The sequence below is a fragment of the Phyllostomus discolor genome, chromosome 11 (genome assembly GCF_004126475.2).
Source record: "Phyllostomus discolor isolate MPI-MPIP mPhyDis1 chromosome 11, mPhyDis1.pri.v3, whole genome shotgun sequence".
NCBI classification, from domain to species: Eukaryota; Metazoa; Chordata; class Mammalia; order Chiroptera; family Phyllostomidae; genus Phyllostomus; species Phyllostomus discolor.
In genome coordinates this window covers 87,460,055-87,481,011 of record NC_040913.2, presented here as the reverse complement: position 1 = coordinate 87,481,011, position 20,957 = coordinate 87,460,055, and the positions used below count along the sequence as shown (strand labels likewise).

General features: G+C 53.6%; 1 protein-coding gene across 1 annotated transcript in view; it reads left to right on the top strand.

The window, feature by feature from the left end:
• Nucleotides 1-20,957, top strand: part of WWC2 (WW and C2 domain containing 2) — a 133,333-nt gene that overhangs the window by 92,210 nt on the left and 20,166 nt on the right. Inside the window, exons 6-16 of the mRNA XM_028527019.2 lie at nt 60-189; nt 3,126-3,272; nt 3,904-3,977; nt 7,524-7,766; nt 11,320-11,409; nt 12,522-13,147; nt 15,889-16,018; nt 16,560-16,640; nt 16,738-16,824; nt 18,058-18,250; nt 19,994-20,158. Coding sequence (XP_028382820.1) covers nt 60-189; nt 3,126-3,272; nt 3,904-3,977; nt 7,524-7,766; nt 11,320-11,409; nt 12,522-13,147; nt 15,889-16,018; nt 16,560-16,640; nt 16,738-16,824; nt 18,058-18,250; nt 19,994-20,158 — 1,966 coding nt within the window. The remainder of the gene's footprint in view (nt 1-59; nt 190-3,125; nt 3,273-3,903; nt 3,978-7,523; nt 7,767-11,319; nt 11,410-12,521; nt 13,148-15,888; nt 16,019-16,559; nt 16,641-16,737; nt 16,825-18,057; nt 18,251-19,993; nt 20,159-20,957) is intronic.

Genomic DNA, 20,957 nt, shown 5'->3' with positions numbered 1-20,957 from the left:
ACTCGTACTCTGCCATCCTTTGACTTTTTTTTTCCTTCTCTTCTTTCCTCTTTGAACAGAATTGATAAAAAAATGTCCGGAGGCCAGAGTGGCTATGAACTCAGTGAAGCCAAAGCCATTCTCACGGAACTGAAATCCATCAAGAAGGCTATTAGCTCAGGAGAGAAAGAAAAACAGGATCTCATGCAGGTCGGTGATGGGGCATGTTGTGAAGTCAAACCGCTGCCCTCTGGGACACCCCCCCCCCCCCATGCTCCTGGAGGCAGGATTCTCCATCAGCTTCGGTTGGCCCTTTACGCTGCCTCACCCCCACGCCGCCCCATTCATACCTTCCCGCACTAGCACTGCCTGGGAGGGAAACAGATCGGTTCCCAGGTGCTGGTGTGCTTGCTTGAAGGCCGGCTTGGGATGGCCTTTGAGGCCGTGGGTGGTAGATCCTTGAGCCCACATAAGCAGATTAGCATCCTGGCGCACCCCGCAGCTCGCCGAAAACTTCAGGCAGCCCCTGATAAGCCAGGTTATCTAAACCTGCGGTCCTCAGCCCGGGACGCGTGAAGGGCATGTCACCCGTCATCAGCAAGTTCGAAGATATGCCCAGAGCAGAGGAGCCTCTTTTGTGAGGGTCTTAGAAAAGCTTTCTCCCCCCGGGGGGTTGGTTGTAGGAGTGGCATGGGGAGCGCTGACCCGGCAGGGGCCATCTGCGGAGTCACCCTAGGGGACCTGCTGGTGGCAGTTGAGCCCCTTATTACACCTGTAACCTCAACACACAGGTCTCAGCTCCCAACAACCCAGCCTTGTGTGTAGAAGAACAAAAAACAACCATTCTGTGAACAGGATTCTACGTTCGGAATATCTCCATTTAACAGACATAATCCTGTTTTTTAAAGGGTGTGTCTCTTCCTCCTCTTGCCCTCCTCCCATCCCATAATTATCCCAAGCACTGAAAATTCCTTGCATATTTGGAGTTCTTCACATAACCAAGTGAGGGTTAGTCTGTGTCTTTGGGAGAATGTTGAGCCCAGGGTGGTGCTGGCATTCTTAAGAGAATCTCTGACTTTAAACGCTACATTCAATTGCTTCATGTCAGTTTTCAAAATGCTAGTTGAATATAAGTAAATGGTCTCCAACCCGTATAATTTTCCCTTCGGGCAAGTTTTAAGTCATTGGCGGGGAGAGACCCAATGGGAAAGACGGTAGTAATCACCGTCTTTCACAAATACCTGGAAGGACTGACTCCATGGCAGGCAGTCCTCTGCAGGCCGTGCATGGGCATAAGGAGCTTAGTTCTCCCAGCAGCCCTAAGGACGGCACGGGTGTCATCCCCACTGTGCAGAGAAGGCAAGTGCAGCACCGAAAAGTTAAGTGACTTACCCAAAGTCACGCCACCGGCACGCTGCAGGACCGCCCTTCGACCCCAGCTAGCCTTGCTCCAGAACATGTGGTTTTAACACAGACGTAACGCATAGAAGACGTTACCTGGGTACATTTTGTTCTTATTTCACCATGATCTTGCCGATTCCATCCATAATTCCGGAAAGGCACGTACTAGGTCCTTTGAAAATAATTCATGGAACTTGAACAAGTTTAGAGTGGAATCTTCTAAATCAGCAATTTTTTTAGGTCATCTTCAATTCTTCCTGTACATTTTGGGTTTCTACACAGGCCAGATTAAACTGAAAGATTAGGTTCCTTCTTAATCACTGAAGTATATAAAATAATTAATCAGTAGATACAGAAATCAACAATAGAGCTGAAAGGGACATTGGGTATCTTCTGTGCCCTTCAAACTTTCGTGACCACAGCTCACAGTGAAAACTACTTTATATCAAAGCCCACCCACACACAACTATCTTTACCTACAGATTCACGCAAAAGCCATGTCACGGAAATGCACCTGCTCTTAACACTAGGAATGCAGCCTGCCTTCATCTTCCAGTCCCTTCTGTTGCTCTAAAAAACACACTGCTCGTGATCTGCACTGATGAGTGTGCTGTCGGCACACGCATAGGTCTGGAGAACACTCACCTCCTCCCTGCACAGAGGAAAAACGGGAAAGTCCTGCCCAAAGTCACTAACCAATTTCTTGGTTCTTTTTCTGTGATGTATTATTTGATGTGACCATTCAAGTTATATCCCTCTTGCATATCTGTCTTGTATAAATATCCCTTTGAAAGCAAATAGAGAGGGTTAAGTTAAAATACATATATCTCAGATCTATATCTATCTATCTATCTATCTGTATATATATATATATATATATATATATATATCTCAGATCTCTGATAGTTTCAGATATCAGATCTTTAATTTCGTATTATGAGAATTTTAAATATCAGGATTAAGTCCTGGTTCTCCTTAACGTTGATGATAAGCTTCCCCATTTTTATTAGTGTTTTGTCCTTGGTGGCAATTTAGGTACAACTTGCCCCTCTTCAGACCCTCAGTTGCCCACGTCTTCCCTCCGAGGCCAGCTCGGTCCATCCGCCCCGGGGCTGGCAGCAGGCCCGTCCACGCTGATCATCACGTCACCAAACTCAGGGCGTCCCCTTGGGCAGCGCCCCGCGGTCGGCGGGCAGCGGGCCCAGGTCACCTGTGAGTGCTGTGGCCTCCGGGTCTCAGGTTGCTCATCTCCGACACAAACTCGCGCTACATGCCCCCCGGGGCCCGTCCAGATGCAGACGGGAGAGCGGTGGATGCCTGCTGGGGAAGACGCTTCCCACTGTGTCTCAGATGAGGTTGCCTCAGAGGTGTTCCGTGGTTCCGTAATTGTTAGTGCACAGAGTGGTTCTGGTTGACGTGGAGACTTCTTCGGAGGGAAGCTTTAGAAGTCAGAAACGTGTGTATTAGCTATAAAGATCCCATTCTTCCCGGGGCACATAACTCCCGGGCTGTCTTGGGAAAAGGGCGATAGCCTGTTTCGTATGTTCTCTCGTACTTCCGAGGTCACCTGTGTGTACGTGCAACAGTGCACGCCACTCTTATTTTCCCCCTCATTTGAAGTGCTCTGCACCTGCTAAATAACGTCACTGGTTTTCCCATTACCATGAGTTCCTTCGATGTCGTCGCACCTGGTGGGGACGTGTGCCCCCCGACCGCTCACGACGGCCGTTGTGTCCCCCGCGCAGAGCCTGGCCAAGCTGCAGGAGCGGTTCCACTGGGGTCAGAGCATGGGCCAATCGGAGCCAGACTTGAGGTCCAGCCCTGGGGACTCGCACTTGTCCCTCTCCAGACAGACCCTGGATGCCGGCTCACAGACGAGCGTTTCCGGAGACGTAAGTGACGCGTGTGGCGGGGCTGGCCCGGGGCTCCCCCCTCCCCGCGGCGGGTCTCCCCTACAGGACGGACATCTGTGTGCTCGCCCGTCCGGGAGGCCGCCCGCAGACTTGCCAGAAGTCCCCAGTCGTCTGCGGGTTCTCCCTTAGCCCCTCTGGGTTATGTGCTGTGAAGGTGAGACAGTTAGGATCCACAGCAGGGTCTACCCGCGTGCAGAAGTTAACTTTCGAAGTCATTTCGTTCATATTTTATGCAAACGATGGAAATTTGGGCTCACGGTGGCAAGGAAATTGGTTCCAGTTCATAAATTTTATTCACCCGTGTACCCCTCCTTAGCTCTTGGACGCCAGAAACATTGACCTGATATGTTTTAACTTGGATTTAATGCGCGGGGAAAACGATGTTCAAGCCTTGGAAAGAGAGACCAGCTCGAGTGAAAAAGGGACATTTTTGCCCCCACCGAGGCCGTCGAGTCAGGGCCTTTTTCAAAAAGCGGGTGTTTTCAGGACCCTCGTTTCAGGGCCCTCGTCCTCAGCTTTCCAGTTACTGGGGCTTCCCAGAGACAAAAGCAGTGTTGCCTTCGTTCATTAGCAGAGCTAATTGACTTTCTCCCTTTTGTTTTTTTACCAGGTCGGGGTGAGAAGTAGATCAAATTTAGCCGAAAAGGTCAGACTGAGTCTGCAGTACGAAGAGGCCAAAAGAAGGTAAGCAGGGGGCGGCTGTGCGATCCAGTGGTCAGCGGGCTCTGTGCACCGGTCGTGCCCGCAGTTCATCTCTGCGCCGGTAGCGACACCTGCTGGCGCTCTGCAGACACCTGCCCGCACGCTCCGGCTGCAGCTGTCCTTCCGTTTTCAGAACGTGGGGGGGCAGAGCCCCCTCTCTGGTCGCTGTCCCTCCCCCCACCCCACTCCCTGCACAGCCAAAGACCATGGGAGTTCATGACAGGCGTGGGGATGAAATGGCCCCCTTCTCTCTGGGAGAAGGGAGCTTTGAGCCGGCACAGTCCTTACAGTCGGACGTGGGAAGAGAGAAATGATGCAGTGGCTCAGGTGTGGGGCTTGGTCAGTCGCTTTCAGCGTGTTCCTTTGTGCCAAGGGAAGACTCCGGCCAATGTCCTCGACAAGCCAGAGGTGCCTGGTCCGGTGACTGACTTCCAGGAGAAGGAAGATTCTTACTTCCCTCCTGAGCCCCTATCCCAGCCCAGGTTGCCTTCTTCTTACCGTGTGACCCTGTGTGGGTACGCTGCAGGAGACCTCGCCATTCCCGTCTAGTCGGCAGGCTCGCCTTGGTCTCAGGATAGAGGACACCCTGCTTATTTGGTGGGAGAGAGTCATGCTACTACACTTGATATTATTATTATTACTTTCCTCTTACAACTTTGAAAATGCTATTGATAAGTCATCGAGGCAGACTCAAGTAGGGGTGGAGACTGCATTGTCACCCCACAGGGGACAGAGAAATGGAGCCCATTGCTCCTCCTCAGGGCGGAAAGCTCAGCCGAGAACCTGCTAGCGAGTCCTGGCTTCCTACGGCCAGGAAGACCGTCAGATGGATACTGAAGTGTGTCCGTTGTTACTGGTGACGGTGATCATGTATAAGTCATTAGCCAGAGCCCTCCAAGGTTATCTGGCTTTAACAAAGTAACTATTTGATCTGCCTAAATGCAGTCTTTGTCTCTGTGTAGCCTCTGTTACTAATATGTCTTGGTTTTTTGACTTACTGAAAGCATCCTAAGGTCTGTTCCACCAATTGTTAACCCTTTGCCCTTGAGCAAGCCACTCGTCTCTCTCAGCATCCTACCTGGCTACTTTCAATGCCTGGAGATTTTTTCAGGTCGGCTGCACATCTCTTGAGGCTAGGAAATGTTTTGTGTGCTTCTTCGTTTGCTCCCCAGCGCCCCTGCGAAGGGCTGAGGACCGCCTGGTGGGCCCGTGGCCCCGTCAGACGGGCAGCCTGGGGGGAAGCTGTGGGCGGCAGCCGGTGGTGAGCATGCCGACCCTTCTGCAGGTAGCACCCCTGGGCCCTGCTGTGAACGTAGCCCAGGACTGCGCCTAGTTTCCCAAAGAAGAATGCCCGTAACTCGGCATTAACCTGAGGGAGCCAACCTCGGGCCCTGGGTTCTTCGGGGCCTGACTCGACCTCCCTTGGGTCAGCCCGAGCTCTCGCTTTCCTCCGGGTTCTTCCAGAACCTTCCACCCAGAGCTTGCACAGCGCTTCTCCTTGGTGCTCCCCCAAGTCTTCCCCTTTTGTTCCCCAGATCTGATGCACCTTTCCCAGCAAAATCCAAGCCCTACCTGGTGCTCGGTCACACAAGTCACAGATGTATTGTTGCTTAACTCTGTCCCGTCAAAGCTTGAGATGCCCATCCTGTCCCCTTGGGTCACACCGCTGTCCTGTGACCTAGCTCGGGGTTTTATTGCGAAGCTCCTGGCGGTGCTGACGAGCAGTAAATCTGGAGAGTGTATGCATATGTTGAAAATGCTTTTTCCTTGATTCTGAGTAAAGACAGAGGCGGGCCGTGTTGCTCCGATGCCTGTTTTCTCCCCCAGCCTTTGTTGTCTGTGCTTAATGAGGCTAATAACACCATGCTTATTTAGCATTTTGATGATTAATTTTCCAGTGCTTTAAGACAGTTGTGTGTGGTTTTGTGGTTACAGCTGAAGAATAGCTGATGTTACATCTATCATAAATGCAGACGGTGGGCGAAAATCAGGAGTACGATTTAAGGAGGCAGCTTTATTTTTTTTAAATAATTATTTTCAATGCCCCTCCTTTTTAAGATTTTATTTATTTTTAGAGAGAGAAGAGAGGGAGAAAGAAAGCGAGAGAGAAACATCAATGTGCGGTTGCTGGGGGCCGTGGCCTGCAACCCAGGCATGTGCCCTGACTAGGAATCGAACCTGCGACACTTTGGTTCGCAGCCCGAGCTCAATCCACTGAGCCACGCCAGCCAGGGTGCAACTTTGTTTTTTAACTAACACGAGTCACACACACGGCACAAGAATGTGCGACTACTTCCATCTCTAGCCTGATAACCTTTTTTTGTTCACCGTTTTTCTTCCCTTCTACAACTTCTTCCGTCGAAAGGAAAAAAGAGAACTCTCGCCTCCTATCTGTTTTTCGTAGTCTGGTGTGCTCGGTCACAACAGCCAAAGTAACGTTTTTATAGGAAGAGGCCTTCCTCATGCCGGCATCAGAAGTGTTCACAGTTTATCCTCATCTCGGGCTCATGGCCCAAACAGCCACACGGCATTGACCTTGTCATCAACCTGGATTGTCCTCACCGCACCGCAGTGCAGGTGCAGGTGGTCAGCACGTTCTTAGTGAGTCGGGAGTGGACGGGACCCTTGAGTAGGAAGCTCCAGACAGAGAAATCCAGAGTCAGGCAAAGCCATGAAACCGGTCCAGTTTCCCTTTGCTGCTTATTTGCTCCCCCCACTCCCATCTCTGTCCCCGCACTTCAGCACCTGTTGTCACCCCAGCGGGGCCTGCGCTGCAGGGGACCCACCAGGTGCCATCAGCCTCCTGTGTAGCCATGTGCCAGCCGCAGAGGAAAGCCAGGTCGAATGCCGTGGCTCCTCAGCGTTGGCTCGGCACGTGGCATAGACGTCTGCCGACCCCTCGGGGGGGAAGGGAGTTTGCAGGGTGCAGCTTAGGGAGACCGAGGGCGGAGGGAGCCGAGCCTTGCCCCCTGTTCCGGGTGACGGTGGAGCCTCGGTGGATGGCCGGTTTCATCCCAGTCGGCCAGTGGCTGCTGTGTCTCCTCCCGTCTCCTGGCCTCACTGGCTCACGCCCCAGGGACAACCATTGCACTAGGGGGCAGTGTCCTTTCTTACAGGGACCGAATCTACAGCAGTGGCCCTGCAGGCATCCCCGGCACCGCGTGGTTAGCGGAAGCCTCCGGGTGCCCCTCCCCGGCCGTCACCCGCAGGGCTGCCCTGCCAAGGGTTCCCGGGCCGTCTGCCCTGAAGCTCTGCGTGCTTTGACCTTCACCCTCCTTCCAGATAGGGGAGTGAGCTCGCTGCTTTTTTTAAGTGGGAAAATGACGCAGGTGACAATCGAGTACAGCATCAGGCCCAGAGACCCCGGGCACAGGCGGACACTGCTCCCAGACCTCAGACCAGGCGACCACGGCCCCGTCTGCTGAGGTTCACGGGCAAGAGAAAGCCTGTCGGCCCTGACCTCGGCCCGGCTGGCGTTGTCCCCTTCTCGGGGGCTCTACACCTGTCTCGTCTCTCTCTCTCCCGTAGCATGGCCAACCTAAAAATCGAGTTGTCGAAACTGGACAGCGAAGCCTGGCCCGGGGCGCTGGATGTGGAGAAGGAGAAGCTGATGCTGATCCACGAGAAGGAGGAGCTTCTGAAGGAGCTCCAGTTCGTCACGCCGCAGAAGCGCTCTCGCGACGAGCTGGAGCGCCTGGAGGCCGACCGGCAGCGGCTGGAGGAGGAGCTGCTGTCCGTGCGGGGCGCCCCCAGCCGGGCCCTGGCCGAGAGGTGGGTGTCCTGCCCCGGGGCCAGGCACTGGGAACCTGGGTGGGTCTCGGCGGCGCCTGCGTGCTGTCCCCTGGTCGCCGGCAGTCCCAGGCGCCTCTGTTTTGGGGGACCGAGAACCAGCACAGAAGGACTTTCCCTCTGCAGAGCCATAGAGCCCCCTGCCCTCCTGTGCCTCCGTGCCCCTCCGCTCCATGTGTCTGTTAGGGACGTGGAAATGCTGTGACTGACGCTGAATGAGGAATGTTGACATCAGCCCAGGAATGCTGAGAACAGTAGCTACCAACTATTGCACCCCGATAAGAAAGATTGTCTGGGCTGGTAGAGCATCCGAAGCTTTCTGGTGACTGAAAGCTGACTTGTGTGAGTGAAAATGTTGGTCGAGTTCATGCACGGCTACCACGCCCCAGCCTTAGGGAGCACAAAGTAGCACGAGGGGAGGCCTCGACAGGTGACCTTCCTGCCCTCTCTCTGGTCACTCTCATCGTCCTCACCTGCCCCTTTGCCTCTCGCCCTCCCGCCCTGATGTCCGGTGGAGCCGACTGAAGGCTCAGCCTATAAGGTAGAGGGGAGCAAGACTGGCCAGGTAAGGACCCACCCGACAAAGACCAGAGGGACAAAACCTGAGGGTGAGCGGCAGGATTCAGGTGTTTCCTGAACTGCCTTGGCGTTGTGGGTGTGCAGGCATGTGTGGCTCGAGTTGCTAGGATACAAGGTGGATCATCCTCAGTTCACAGGAAGGAGCGGGTACCTCTGTGTGGCCCGAGTGTAAAACTCCAGTGATACGTTGTGGTGCGTGGCCCTCACTAAGTGTCACACAGTCACACGTGTCTGGAGCACTGGTCCATCTCGGCGGCTCTGCTCCGCCGCATGTGGGTCTGGGGAGGGCTCCGGGGGAGAGAAAAACCAGGCGTTTGCTGGTTTGCTTTAATCAGCTCCTCGGGCACGATGCTTCGTCCCTTCCGTGAGGGCTGGGGCTTCAAAAATGGCTGGTGAAGCACCATTAAAAATACACTTTGTTCCTAAGTGCCTAGCCATTAGCTTTTAAACTCTTGTTGGCACACCTCTGATACCCAGCCCACCTTCCGGGAGCCTGTCCCCCGACTGGGGGACACGCTGACACTAACCGAAACGCCAGGCCTCGAGGTTCACTGGAGCTGGGAAGAGGCCCGAGGCCGACGCCCAGCACCTGAGCGGTGGCCCGGGGCGGGGGGAGGGGACCAGCGCTGGTAACCGGGTCGGGACTTTAAATTTCAGCGTGAAACGCACCCATGCCCTGATGAAGTGTTGGAAAAGCCTTCATTTGTTCATGCAACATCTTGTTTTAACACTGAACTAGAAAGCACTTCTCCCGTTTCAGAAGACATGGATTTTAGTCGATTTTTAGGCTTTCTCCAGACCTTTATTCGTTTCATCCATTTTGTATTAATATTTTTCCTTGTTGGGCTTTTATTTATGTTTAAGAGATTTAAAAAAAATACAGGCTGTACTCCTTTTCCAAACACACCTTTGAAAGCTGTGAATTAAGAATTTATCACCCTTTGAAGTACTAAACAAAATGACAAGAATTACCTTTTTTACCTTCACACGTAATGGCATTGTACTGGTGGCACATCAAAGCGTAGACACCTATAAATAAAACACGGGCATGTCTTCTTACTGCCTGAAACACAAATAACATTTCAAAGCAGCTGCAAATTAGGGAAATGTTCTTTTTCTCCAGCAGAGAGTACCTGATTTTTTTGTCGCCACCTTGCAGGGCTCAGCAAGGCTTTGAACAAGGAAGGTCGGGGGTAGGGGAGGGGTAAAATGTTATTTATTTATTTTTAGAGAGAGGGGGAGGGAGGGAGGAAGAGAAGGAGAGAAACATGTGTGTGGTTGCTTCTTGTGCCCCGTACTGGGGACCTGGCCCACAACTCAGGCATATGCCCTGACTGGGAATCGAACCAGCAACCCTTTGGTTCGCAGGCCGGCACTCAATCCACTGAGCCACACCAGCCAGGGCAGGAAGGTTGGTTTTGGTGAAGTCTGCGGAGCCTTCACGCGCTCCCTCCATTGGATCCTTTCAGCAGCTTCCGCAGGCAGACGCTGTGGGACTGTAACCCCCATTTTACAGACTAGAAAGCCGAGGCCTGGACTCAGTGATGTGCTGAGGGTGCCCCAGGAGCACAGCAAACCCCGGCCTGGAACGCGTGGCTCTCTGGGCCACTCTGAACAGGCTCATCCCCACAATGTCTCAGACCCTGAGAGGTCACAGACGGCCCTCATGCAGGCTCCTGGTCACATAACCCCTGGGTGCTTAATGCATTTTCAAATGACTTATCAAGTCCCAGTCCCATAAAACACTCCAAGTTTCACCAAACCTCAGACACAAGCGCAGTCGAATTCCAGTGGCAGAAACGCGGTGAGGCAGCTGTGGTGCAGGGGTGAAGCAGCCATGGTGCAGGGGTGAGGACCCGGTGCCAGGGTGAGGCAGCCGTGGTGCAGGGGTGAGGCAGCCGTGGTGCAGGGGTGAGGACCCGGTGCCAGGGTGAGGCAGCCATGGTGCAGGGGTGAGGACCCGGTGCCAGGGTGAGGCAGCCATGGTGCAGGAGTGAGGCAGCCATGGTGCAGGGGTGAGGCAGCCGTGGTGCAGGGGTAAGGACCTGGTGCCAGGGTGAGGCAGCCGTGGTGCAGGGGTGAGGACCCGGTGCCAGGGTGAGGCAGCCGTGGTGCAGGGGTGAGGCAGCTGTGGTGCAGGGGTGAGGACCTGGTGCCAGGGTGAGGCAGCCGTGGTGCAGGGGTGAGGACCCGGTGCCAGGGTGAGGCAGCCGTGGTGCAGGGGTGAGGTAGCCGTGCTGCCGACAGGAGGGGCAGTCATGTTTATGTCCGTCTCTTGCACAATTTGGACTAATTTGTTCCTTAATCCCTAAAATCCCCATCACATTAAGACAGGGCGTTTTATCAGCACGTATTACTTTGGCACGATCTGTACCACATTCAGTGTCTGGGACGATCTTTCATAATTCCCCGTCATTCCTGTTACATTGTTGGAGTGACGCAAGCCCAGTCGCAGGCCTGTGGGTTCTGCGACCTTGGTTAGTTTCCCGTTTTCCTCCTCGCTCTCTTTCTATAATCCTTAAGAGCAGGAGGGTATCTGTTTAGCCATTTAAGAACATTTTGGAGGGACCGAGCACAAAGGAGAAAGGACCCATGGACAGGGACAACAGTGTGGTGATCTCGGGGGTGGGGGGGAGGTAGTGGGGGTTAAATGGTGATGGAAAAAATACAATAAAAAATTTTTTTTAAAGACAATTTTAGAAAACCGAATTTAAAACATTCTCAGTTACCCCGAGACTTGGTGTAGGCCCCCCCATTTCATCAGGTGCAGCTGTGGGCGCCTCCGCCCCCCTGCCGCTTGCCAGGTTCTGCTTCCTCTGCCGGGGTCACCGCCCCCCCCCCCCCCCCCCCCGTGGTACATCATGTCTGCGTAACAGGAGTCTCTCCTTTTCCTCCAGTCTTCGTGCGTTAGCATGATCACTGGAAAATATCACTTCAATTGCGTGTTTGTCCCTAGACTGAAGTTGGAAGAGCGAAGGAAAGAGCTGTTACAGAAACTGGAAGAAACGACCAGGTTAACTACGTACCTGCATTCGCAGCTGAAAAGGTCAGTCCGTCTCGTTCTGGAGGGGAGGCTGCTTCCCAGCCGTGTTCAGGCATGTTTGCGCTCACCTCCGAATACCCTGATGTCCAACTACTTAAAAGAAAAGAACATCATTACACTCGTGCAATTAAAACTTGAATCACCAGAGGTCAAGTTGCATAGGGTTGTTTTTTTTTTTTTTCATGAACCCCAAGGTCAATATTTAGAAACCATTTGAAATATGTTGCGGGAAGAAGATATATTTTAGCTTCGGTACATACATAGTTAGTTTCTTGTTTTCCTTCTCACTCTCTTTCTATAATCCTTAAGAGCAGGAGGGTACATAGGGAAATGACACGTTTTCTCCCCATCGGCCCTTTGAAAAAGGGAGGGTGGGAGGTTCGTCTGAAAACTATTCACCAGGCAAACGCACAGAGAAGAGGGAAGGCGGGCGAGCCCAGGGGCCTCGGGGTTACCTCTTTGTCTTCAGAAGCGTCTTTTGTTTCTCTCGCAAATAAAAAGTTTCATTTGTTAAGCAGAGTAACTGCACTAGCACTGTGTACTATTTATTCCCCTCTATTATAAATTTTATTTTATCAAAGATTTTATTTATTTATTTTTAGAGAGGGGAAGGGAGGGAGGAAGAGAGGAAGAGAAACATCAGTGTGTGGTTGTCTCTTATGCACCCCCTACTGGGGACCTGGCCTGCAACCCAGGCATGTGCCCTGACTGGGAATCGAACCTGCAACCCTTTGGTTCGCAGGCCGGCACTCAATCCACTGAGCCACCCCAGCCAGGGATCTATTACAAATTTTAAATTGCATAGCTGCTTCTGGATAGCTCTGCAGGTAGACCTATTGATAGGTATTTGATCCCCCCTAGTTTTGTAACTTTTGCAAAAGGGGGTGGCTTTTAGGAAGTGTCCGATTGCTGCCTCAGGAGTGTTTAGAGACGCAGGTTGCACGTGTTCACGAGGAATCTGGAACTACGTGGTGTCATGGCAGGCTCCTCTGCCGGGCCACGGAGGAAGGTCTTGGGCCTCGCTGGGGTCTGAGGGAGCCGGCAGGGGCTGCGGGCGGGCGCCTGGGCTCTCCCCGCGACTCCAGTGTTGACAGTGTGTCCTCGTCTTCTCGCAGCCTCTCCGCCAGCACCCTGTCCATGTCGTCCGGGAGCAGCCTCGGCTCGCTGGCCTCCAGCAGGGGCTCTCTGAACACCTCCAGCAGGGGCTCGCTCAACTCCCTCAGCTCCAGCGAGCTCTACTACACCAGCCAGGGGGACCAGGTAGACGCGGACTATCAGTACAAACTGGACTTCCTGCTGCAAGAAAAGGGCGGTTACACCCCTTCCGGACCCATCACCACCATCCACGAAAACGAAGTGGTCAAGTCCCCCAGCCAGCCCGGCCAGAGCGGCGGCCCCTGCGGGGGGGCGGCCGCCGCGGCCGCAGGCCCCGCCCCCCCGCTGACCGAGGCGCCCAAGTCGGTGACGTCGCTGTCCTCGAGGTCCTCCCTTTCCTCCTTGTCCCCGCCCGGCTCCCCCCTGGTGTTAGAGGGCACGTTCCCCCTGTCCGCGCACGACGTCGCCCTCCATCAGTTTGCCCCCGACTTCGACGACTGCGACCTGAGCGGCCACTTTGCAGACATGGGCCTGGGCGAGAGTCAGGCCCTGCTGGACCCGGAGGCAGCAGGCCCGTCCCAGCCCCTCCCGGCGGATAAAGACCTCCACGAGTGCGCCCGCGAGCCCTTCTACGACGCCTCGGCAGGTAAATGCGAGCCCCGCTCTCCCCTGCTCCCTCCTCGCCATTTGAAGGGGGAGATCGGAGGGTGACTTTATCCACATAAACACATGGGAAAAGCCGTCCCCCCCTCTTCCTGCAGCTCTTTTTATTTTGGCTTCATTTAAGGGTGGGTTTTTAAAAATATTTTGTTTATTTTTAGAGAGAGGGGAAGGGAGGGAGAAAGAGAGACATCAATGTGTGGTTGCCTCTTGTATGTCCCCAACTGGGGACCTGGCCCACAACCCAGGCATATGCCCTGACTGGGAATCGAACCAGTGACCCTTCGGTTCTCAGGTCGGCACTCAGTTCACGGAGCCACAGCCGCCAGGGCCATTTAAGGACTTTTAAATGGATATCGCTAGACGTTTTTTTCTTTATCAAACAAAAGTCACCTTCCCTTGGTAACAGTTTCGTCACTAAGGATCTGTTTGTGGTCTGGACACCCTCTGGGTACGGCAGTGACCGGGGGAGTGCTTTGTGGACACACGTCACGCTTTCGAACCGATTCCGGTTCTGAAAGAACAAGGCAAAGAGAAAGGCTTTCTCTCTTAAAAGCTGGCCCAAGACAAATGAAAGCCAAAGCAATTAGCACGCCGGCTAATTAGTACCAGGGTTCAATGTTTCAGCTGCTCGGGGAATTCTATATAAATACAATTTTTGTCTCGTGCCAGGCTCTCTCGCTCGCTGTCTCCTGTGCAGGCAGCTGGTGGCGGGGTGCGGTGTCGCCCTGCCACCTTCTGGCCACGTTTCTAGTTGCAGCCCAAGAAGGAGCCGCAGACAGGAGTCCTTACTCCGGCATTTACACTCAGAAACGGAGGGAGAATGTAATGCTTTTGTAATTGTTTTCCTGGGCGAAGCAGAAGCTCTTATGTGTTAGGCGTGGCTGTAACGAGGACAGGATGGTCCCCTGGCTGGCACGCCGTCACAGCTGTGGTCCGAGGAGGGGGTGTCTGGGGCAGCGCCCGCCTGAAACCCCAGCGTGGCCGCCGGAGCCGCGCATGGATTCGCGGGAGCCGGGTATCGATCCGCCCGCACCACGTCACTGCGTGTCCACAGCGCGGCCAAGGACGGGCCTCTTCGGAAGTATTTTCTTAACTGTTTCAAGGAGCATGTTTAATTTGTGTTCACGGCCCTAGGGATTCTAACTATTACTTGATGGGCCAATCCAGATGTTTAAACAGATAGAAGAATCCCACCTGGGTTTTTTTTGTGGTTTCAAATCCTGAAGAGCCAGACCCGCCTGCCAGTGGGCGGGGCAGGAGCAGGGGGATGTGTGCGTGGGGTTGGCGTGCCGCTGCCTGGCAGGGGCCCGAGCTGCTAGCGGTACTGGGTTAGTCAACCCGAGGAGCCTAAGCACAGGCGTGGTGCTTGCGTGGTGGCTCCCAGAGAGCAAAGCAGAGCCCGCCCCGCGGCCTCCCCCCGCCCGAAGGAGCGCAGGGTGCGCGGTGAGCTCCGCCCCTGGAGCTGGCCCTCCGGCCCTGGCGTTTCGGCGGCCCGGTGGACCCCGTCTCTGCTGCCTGTTGTCCCTCATCCGAAAGAGGGGGGTGACAGGCACCTACCTCGTAGGGTCCTGGGAGGATTCTGCCGTAATCCATCCGCAGCATCGGTGCCTGGGACCCGGCACTCCGTTTGCGGTAATTGTGATAACGTTTGGCGATATGTAGTAACACTCGGTTCCTACTACAAACCATGGACGTTTAGGAAAGGAGAGAGGAGAAGGCAGGGGGGTCTCCATGCCTGTCTTCTGGGCTTTGGGTTGAGGGGTCTTACGGTCCTTGAACACGTGGAGGCTGCCTTCTCTCCCCACGTGTTTGGAGCGCCCTCTAGTGAGCGCCTCTCAACCTCCGTGCACTCACTCAGAGAGGCGGGTCCGTGAGGCCAGAGGCTGGAGGGGGACAGATCAGTGAGAACGTCACCCAAGGCCTGTCCCCGCCCCGGGGTCCTGAAGCCCCCGTCCTGCCCCTGCCCGTCGGGTCCGCTCCTGTGTCTGTCTGAGATGCCTCTGCCCAGAGACCCGTGTGTCTGAAGCTTCCAGGAGACGTAGAATTCATTATATATATATAATTCACATACATACATAAGTTTATATATATAAATTTTGCATATCAATTCCATGAAACAAGTAATTGTGATGCATTTGAAAAGTTAAAAAGTCGCCCTATGGGGAAAATACATTGGAGAATTCTGTTTGCCAGTAATACTCAGTTTCATGTGTGAAAATGACTGAAAGCATGTATTTAACTGTAAAGACTAATTCTCTTCGGGACAGTTCACCAACACTTGGTCTGTTCAGGGGACCTCTGACCTTGGCCGGGGGCGGGTGGCTCATGCGGTGAGGTCAGCCGGGACCCTCATTAGTCACCGAGCCTTGAACCCCCCACTTCTTTTTTTTTTTAAGGTTTCATTTATTTATTTTTAGAGAGGGAAGGGAAGGAAGAGAGAGAAACATCAATGTGTGGTTGCTGGGGGCTGTGGCTTGCAACCCAGGCATGTGCCCTGACGGGGAATCGAACTTGCGACACTTTGGTTCGCAGCCCGTGCTCAATCCACTGAGCTACGCCAGCCAGGGTTGAAACCCCCACTTCTGTTGGCAGGATTAGTGACAACCACGAGTCTTGGATGGGCATTTTATTTTGGGTCTCTCAGAACCGAACTGCGTGCGTACTTTTTGTTTCATTTGTCCCAACAAGAAACCCTCCTGACCGCTGCCCCCCTTCCCTCCTCAGAGGTGGAAAAGTCATTACCCAAGCGGAGAGCGGCCCACCTGCTCGGGGAGAAAACGGCCTGTGTGTCGGCCGCCGTGTCCGACGAGTCCGTGGCTGGAGACAGTGGGGTCTACGAGGCCTTCGTGAAGCAGTAAGGGTCCCTTCAGCGGGGGGGGCCTCTCAGTCACCCCTACCCCATCTCCTGCTAGCGTGCGTGTGGGGGACGGGCTGGCTTGTTCCGCTGCCACTCTCTGCTCCTCGTGGGGTCAGGGCTGTGTGCCCGAACAGTTCGGTGAGCCCAAAACGTGCCATCGGCCAGGGAAACAACAAATCGTACTTGGATGCTTCACCGTCTTTGAGACTTAAAACCTGGCGGAGTGGTCGGCCACGGCCAGCTCCTGGAGCACGTTTCGGAAAGCCCAGAGCGTGTCCAGGGGTGCGGTATGGCCCAGGGAGGCCCAGGGAAGTCGGGCACCAGAAAGTGTCCCCCCAAAGGGTCAGAGACGGACGCCTCTTGACACGCTGAAGAAAGGCGTCAGGGCAAGCTCCCGCTGTGCCAGCCCCCCGGGAGAGGCGTGGGAGCACTGCTAATTCAGGGCGGCGTTCACGCCAACTCAGGGGCAGGCAGTAGCAGGACCCCCGGGGGCCCCCACTCACCACTTGCCCTCCCCCCACCGTGTCCCCGCTGCCAGGCCGAGCGAGGTGGAAGCAGTTCCTGACGGGGAGGAGGATGCCGCCGTCGTGGAGACGGCCCAGGTGCAGATCGGACTCAGGTACCGGACTGCACGCGGGGGCGGGGTGCTGCTGGACTTCCACGCACAAGGGCTGGCCCGTGCTCTTCACTCATCTCATCAGCTGCTCTCTTGACAGATACGACGCCAAAAGGTCAAGTTTCATGGTGATTATAGCACAGCTCCGGAATCTGCATGCCTTCCTGATACCTCATACTGCGAAAGTGTAAGTAACACCGGTCAACAGCAAATCGAGGAGCTCAAAATTGTCCACCTGTGATCGTCTCACCTTGTAATCGACGGTCCACCCTGAAGTCACGGAAAGCACAGAGCAGGGCCCGCCACGCCTTACCCACAGCAGATAAAGACAGGGAGGAAGGAGGGTGTGCAGAAAGCACCTTGGGTTTTGATTGTTTTTTCAACCGATTTATTATTAAGAATAGGAGCCAAGACTTTCTAACCTCCCTTTTCAACAGCAATTGTGTATTATGCTGGGGTGGGGCATGATTTTTTGAAATACAGTTAAAACTTTTGTTACTGCTGAGTTGTGACTACTCACAGCTTGGCCTGGAGAAAAGAGAAGGCAGAGAAAAGAGATTTCTGCCCAATCGCCAGCCTTCAGAGCAGTGGCCCCGGGGCCGTGTACGGTTCTTACTGTCGGAGAGCGGCACCTCTCAGAAAGTGACCTGGACGGGCCTGGCCTGGCCGTGGGGCGGGCGGGGGATGGTGTGGGGTCCCCTGCCGGGATTTAAAGGAAGATACCTCGCGCTGTTTCCGAGAACCATGAGCAATCATGTAGCGTGTGCTCGGAAAATTCACTTGAAAGTTAGCATTAAGAGTCCTTTTTCTCTCTCACCCTCCTGAATCTTACAAAGCACAAGACTCTTAAAAGTGTCATTTCTGGTGCTTCCGAGATGCTGGACGGTGGCGTTTTTCGGACTGTTGGATTCCATCTGTCTTAAGTTTCTGCCACGAGGTTCCGCCCAGCCCTTTCTCTCCAGGAGGACCGCGTGTTCCGTTCCTGGGGCACGCTGGTCCACGTGTCTCGTTAAACACTCAGGGGGAATGTCCTTGCGACAGAGTCACCAGTATATCCACGTAGCGTGTCCCCGCCTTCCCAGGCTCAGAAATCACTCCTTTTGGAGTTGGGTGCACACAGGCAGGGGGACACCCGTTAGACTCCGTCCGCAGGTGATCCGCTTTCCTGTCGCTGCCTGCACGGCGGCCCGTGGGGCGTGCCCGGCCGGGGTGCAGGCCTGGGCGCAGGCAGGGTGGGGGCGGAGCCTGCGTGTCACCGAGCAGGAACGGGCCCACTGCGGCAGCCAAGCTTGACGCTGTACGGGGCTCCACACTGCCCTGGGGCTGTCTCCCGGGAGGCAGTTTCGAGTGGGAGCCGCGCGTCCAGGGTAACCGGAGAAGAGCCTCTGACGCCCGTCTCTCTCCCCCTCGCCCTCTGCAGGTACTTCAGGGTCGCCCTGCTGCCCTCCTCGGCGGACGTCAGCTGTCTGTTCCGCACAAAAGCCCACCCGGCCACGGAGTCCCTGCCGTTCGGCGACGTGTTCCGCGTGGCCATCTCCCAGGCGGCCCTGCAGCAGAGGACCCTGCGGGTGGACCTGTGCCGCGTCGGCGCCCACCGGAGGGAGGAGTGCCTGGTAGGGTCTCCCGGTGCCCGTCCCCTGGGGACCGTCACCATCCCCCCCCCCCCCCGGGGGGACCGTGACCACCGCACGGTGTCAGAGTGCTTTCGGGGTGCCATCCGCCAGCCCCGAGGCCCCCACAGGCCCGCCCAGGGCCTCAGATGCGCCCCAGGGCTGTTTCGAGTTTCCTCTAAAGGAGTGGCTTCGGGTTTGCATTCTCTCATTGCAGACCCTCCCCGTCTGCTCACACGCTGTAATGTTCTGTCATTCCACCTCTACGCTTCGGCCACCGCGTTTGGCCTCTGACCTCTGTTCCGACTGTCACCACGGAGTACGGTTCTTTTTCTCAGTGCAAGTCTCGTGCTGGGTGCTTTGTAGACATGAGCTCACTCAGTCCTCATCACTGTTTTATGAAAAAGGTAGCGCACCCTGGTTTTCAGACACAGAACTGCTCAGAGAGGCCGTGTGTCCACACAGCCAGTTCGTGGTGGCGCCAGACACCAGAGAGACATCCCACCCGTAACTCACCGTCACAGATTTAAACCGGGCAAGACACGGAGTGCAGGCGTGTAGGTCTTTCTTCAGCCCCTTCTCCCCGGCCACGGTGGTAGAGCTTCTAGGAAGACACACACCTGTCTATTTAGGGTAATACGGTATTTAAATGCTGAAGGGGAAGACTTCATACGGCTAATAGTGAGTGTGTAACGCGCCTTGGTGCGTCACAACCAGGCAGCCATCACACACACCAGTAAAACAAGGTGTTCAAATATGCTTTAAAAAATAACAGTGTGGGTCTCTCACTGAACTGTTCTCTCCAGCACAGTAAGAAAATACATGTTTCGTGATGCGAAAGATCTCTTATTGATACTTCTGTATATGAAAATATTTGGTGTTGCCTAACAATAAAGAACGTTAGAAAGAAGCACAGAGAACGGATTCATTCGCTGTCAGAAAGGCTTGGTATAATAAGTATATGTGTCAGCAGCTTCATAAAGTCGGCAAATATGTTCATTTATAGTCTTATACAATGATACAGTTTAATCTAGATTCTGGCTCATATGTGTGCTTTTGTAGAATATAAAAGCTTTTAACCATTTTTTTTACATTCTACTTAATGCCAAAAAATTTTTTTTCTAATTTGTCATTTAAGAACCACAGTGGAGTTTTTTTCTTTGTTGTTTTTAAAATTTTCAGTGGATGATGGATTCTTGTCAGCAATAATCAGATCACTCACAGCATGTTATAAGATGTATTATAACTCACACTGAGTTTATAGTTAATTTGTTTTTATTTCTATTTTTTAACTTTTTATTTAAAAGTAATTTCACTTGCAAATGTCACATGCTTAGTGATCAAGTTTTGGGAAAAATAGTATCTCACAAAACTATCCCAGAGTTAGCTTTAGATTGGGATCATTCCGTATTCAGTCACACCTGAAAATACGAGATATCTTCAGGTTAAAAAAAAAATCCACTAATGTTTTATACCGTGAGTATTGCATTTTTCAAAGATTTTATTTATTTTTAGAGAGGGAAGGGAGGGAGAAAGAGAAAGAGAGAAACATCAATGTGCAGTTGCTGGGGGTCATGGCCTGCAGCTCAGGCATGTGCCCTGACTAGGAATCGAACCTGCGACACTTTGGAGTATTGCAATTTTTTACCCTAAAACAAGTTTGTCCAATAATCTTCATTATACCGGAAGCAAATACGAATTTAAGTGTTTTATTTTCTCTCTTTTTTTTTCTTTCACGTCACACAGGCCGGGACCCAGATCAGCCTGGCAGATCTCCCGTTCTCCAATGAGATTTTCACTCTCTGGTATAACTTGCTCCCTTCTAAGCAAGTGCCTTCCAAAAAGAACGAGGAAGACAAGGAGGAATCTGTATGTCAACCCAGCCAGCCATTAGTGGACCCGATAGACTTGGTGAGTCGAGGTCAGAGAAGACGGTCGTTACGGTGTAATAAGACGGCGCGGGGTGTGCTATGCTGGGAAACCAGCGTGCTTTTAGTCACACACGCTGTCCTTCCCTTTCTCCGTGCGCGGCTCACACTTTTCTCCCAGCTTCCTCCGGACGAAAGATGATTTCCAGCTCGGTCTCAAGTAGGGCTTGTAAAAGCGTCGCTTGTTTCTGCTCACACTTCCTTCCATGAAACTAAACTGATGTGGAGGCTTCGTCGCTCTGAGGGGCCGCGAGAAACCTCCTGATTTAAGTTCGTATTTTCACACCTCGTGTTCACTGTCAAGTTGCGCACTCGGAACTGTTATATTTTGCAAACGTTAAACATTATTAAGCCCAAACAGCGTCTCAGCCTCTATTTGTAACATCGACCTCCACAAACATTTTCTTTTGAAGAGAGCGTTGTAGCCAGCAGCCACCCTTCCCCGTGAGGCCGCTCATCGCCAGCTAGGCGTCTGTGGGGTATTGCTGCCGCGTTCAAGTTTATTTCAGACTGTCCGCGGGGAGAGGTTTTACAGCGTAAGTCAGACAGTTACGGCAACAGTGCTCCACTGATCCGTGTGTGAGAACCTGCAGTGGGTGCTGTGGTCTGTGGGAAAGGGAAGCCGGCGTGTCGGCAGAGCTCGCCCCCGCACCCAGCTTTGGGGCAGATGCGGAGTAGGGCTTTAAGAAGGATTTTACAGTGCTCCCACTGTGGATAACTTTTTAAAGCATTATGCAGTGTAATTCACATGCCATACCGTTCACCCATTTAACGTGTGCAGT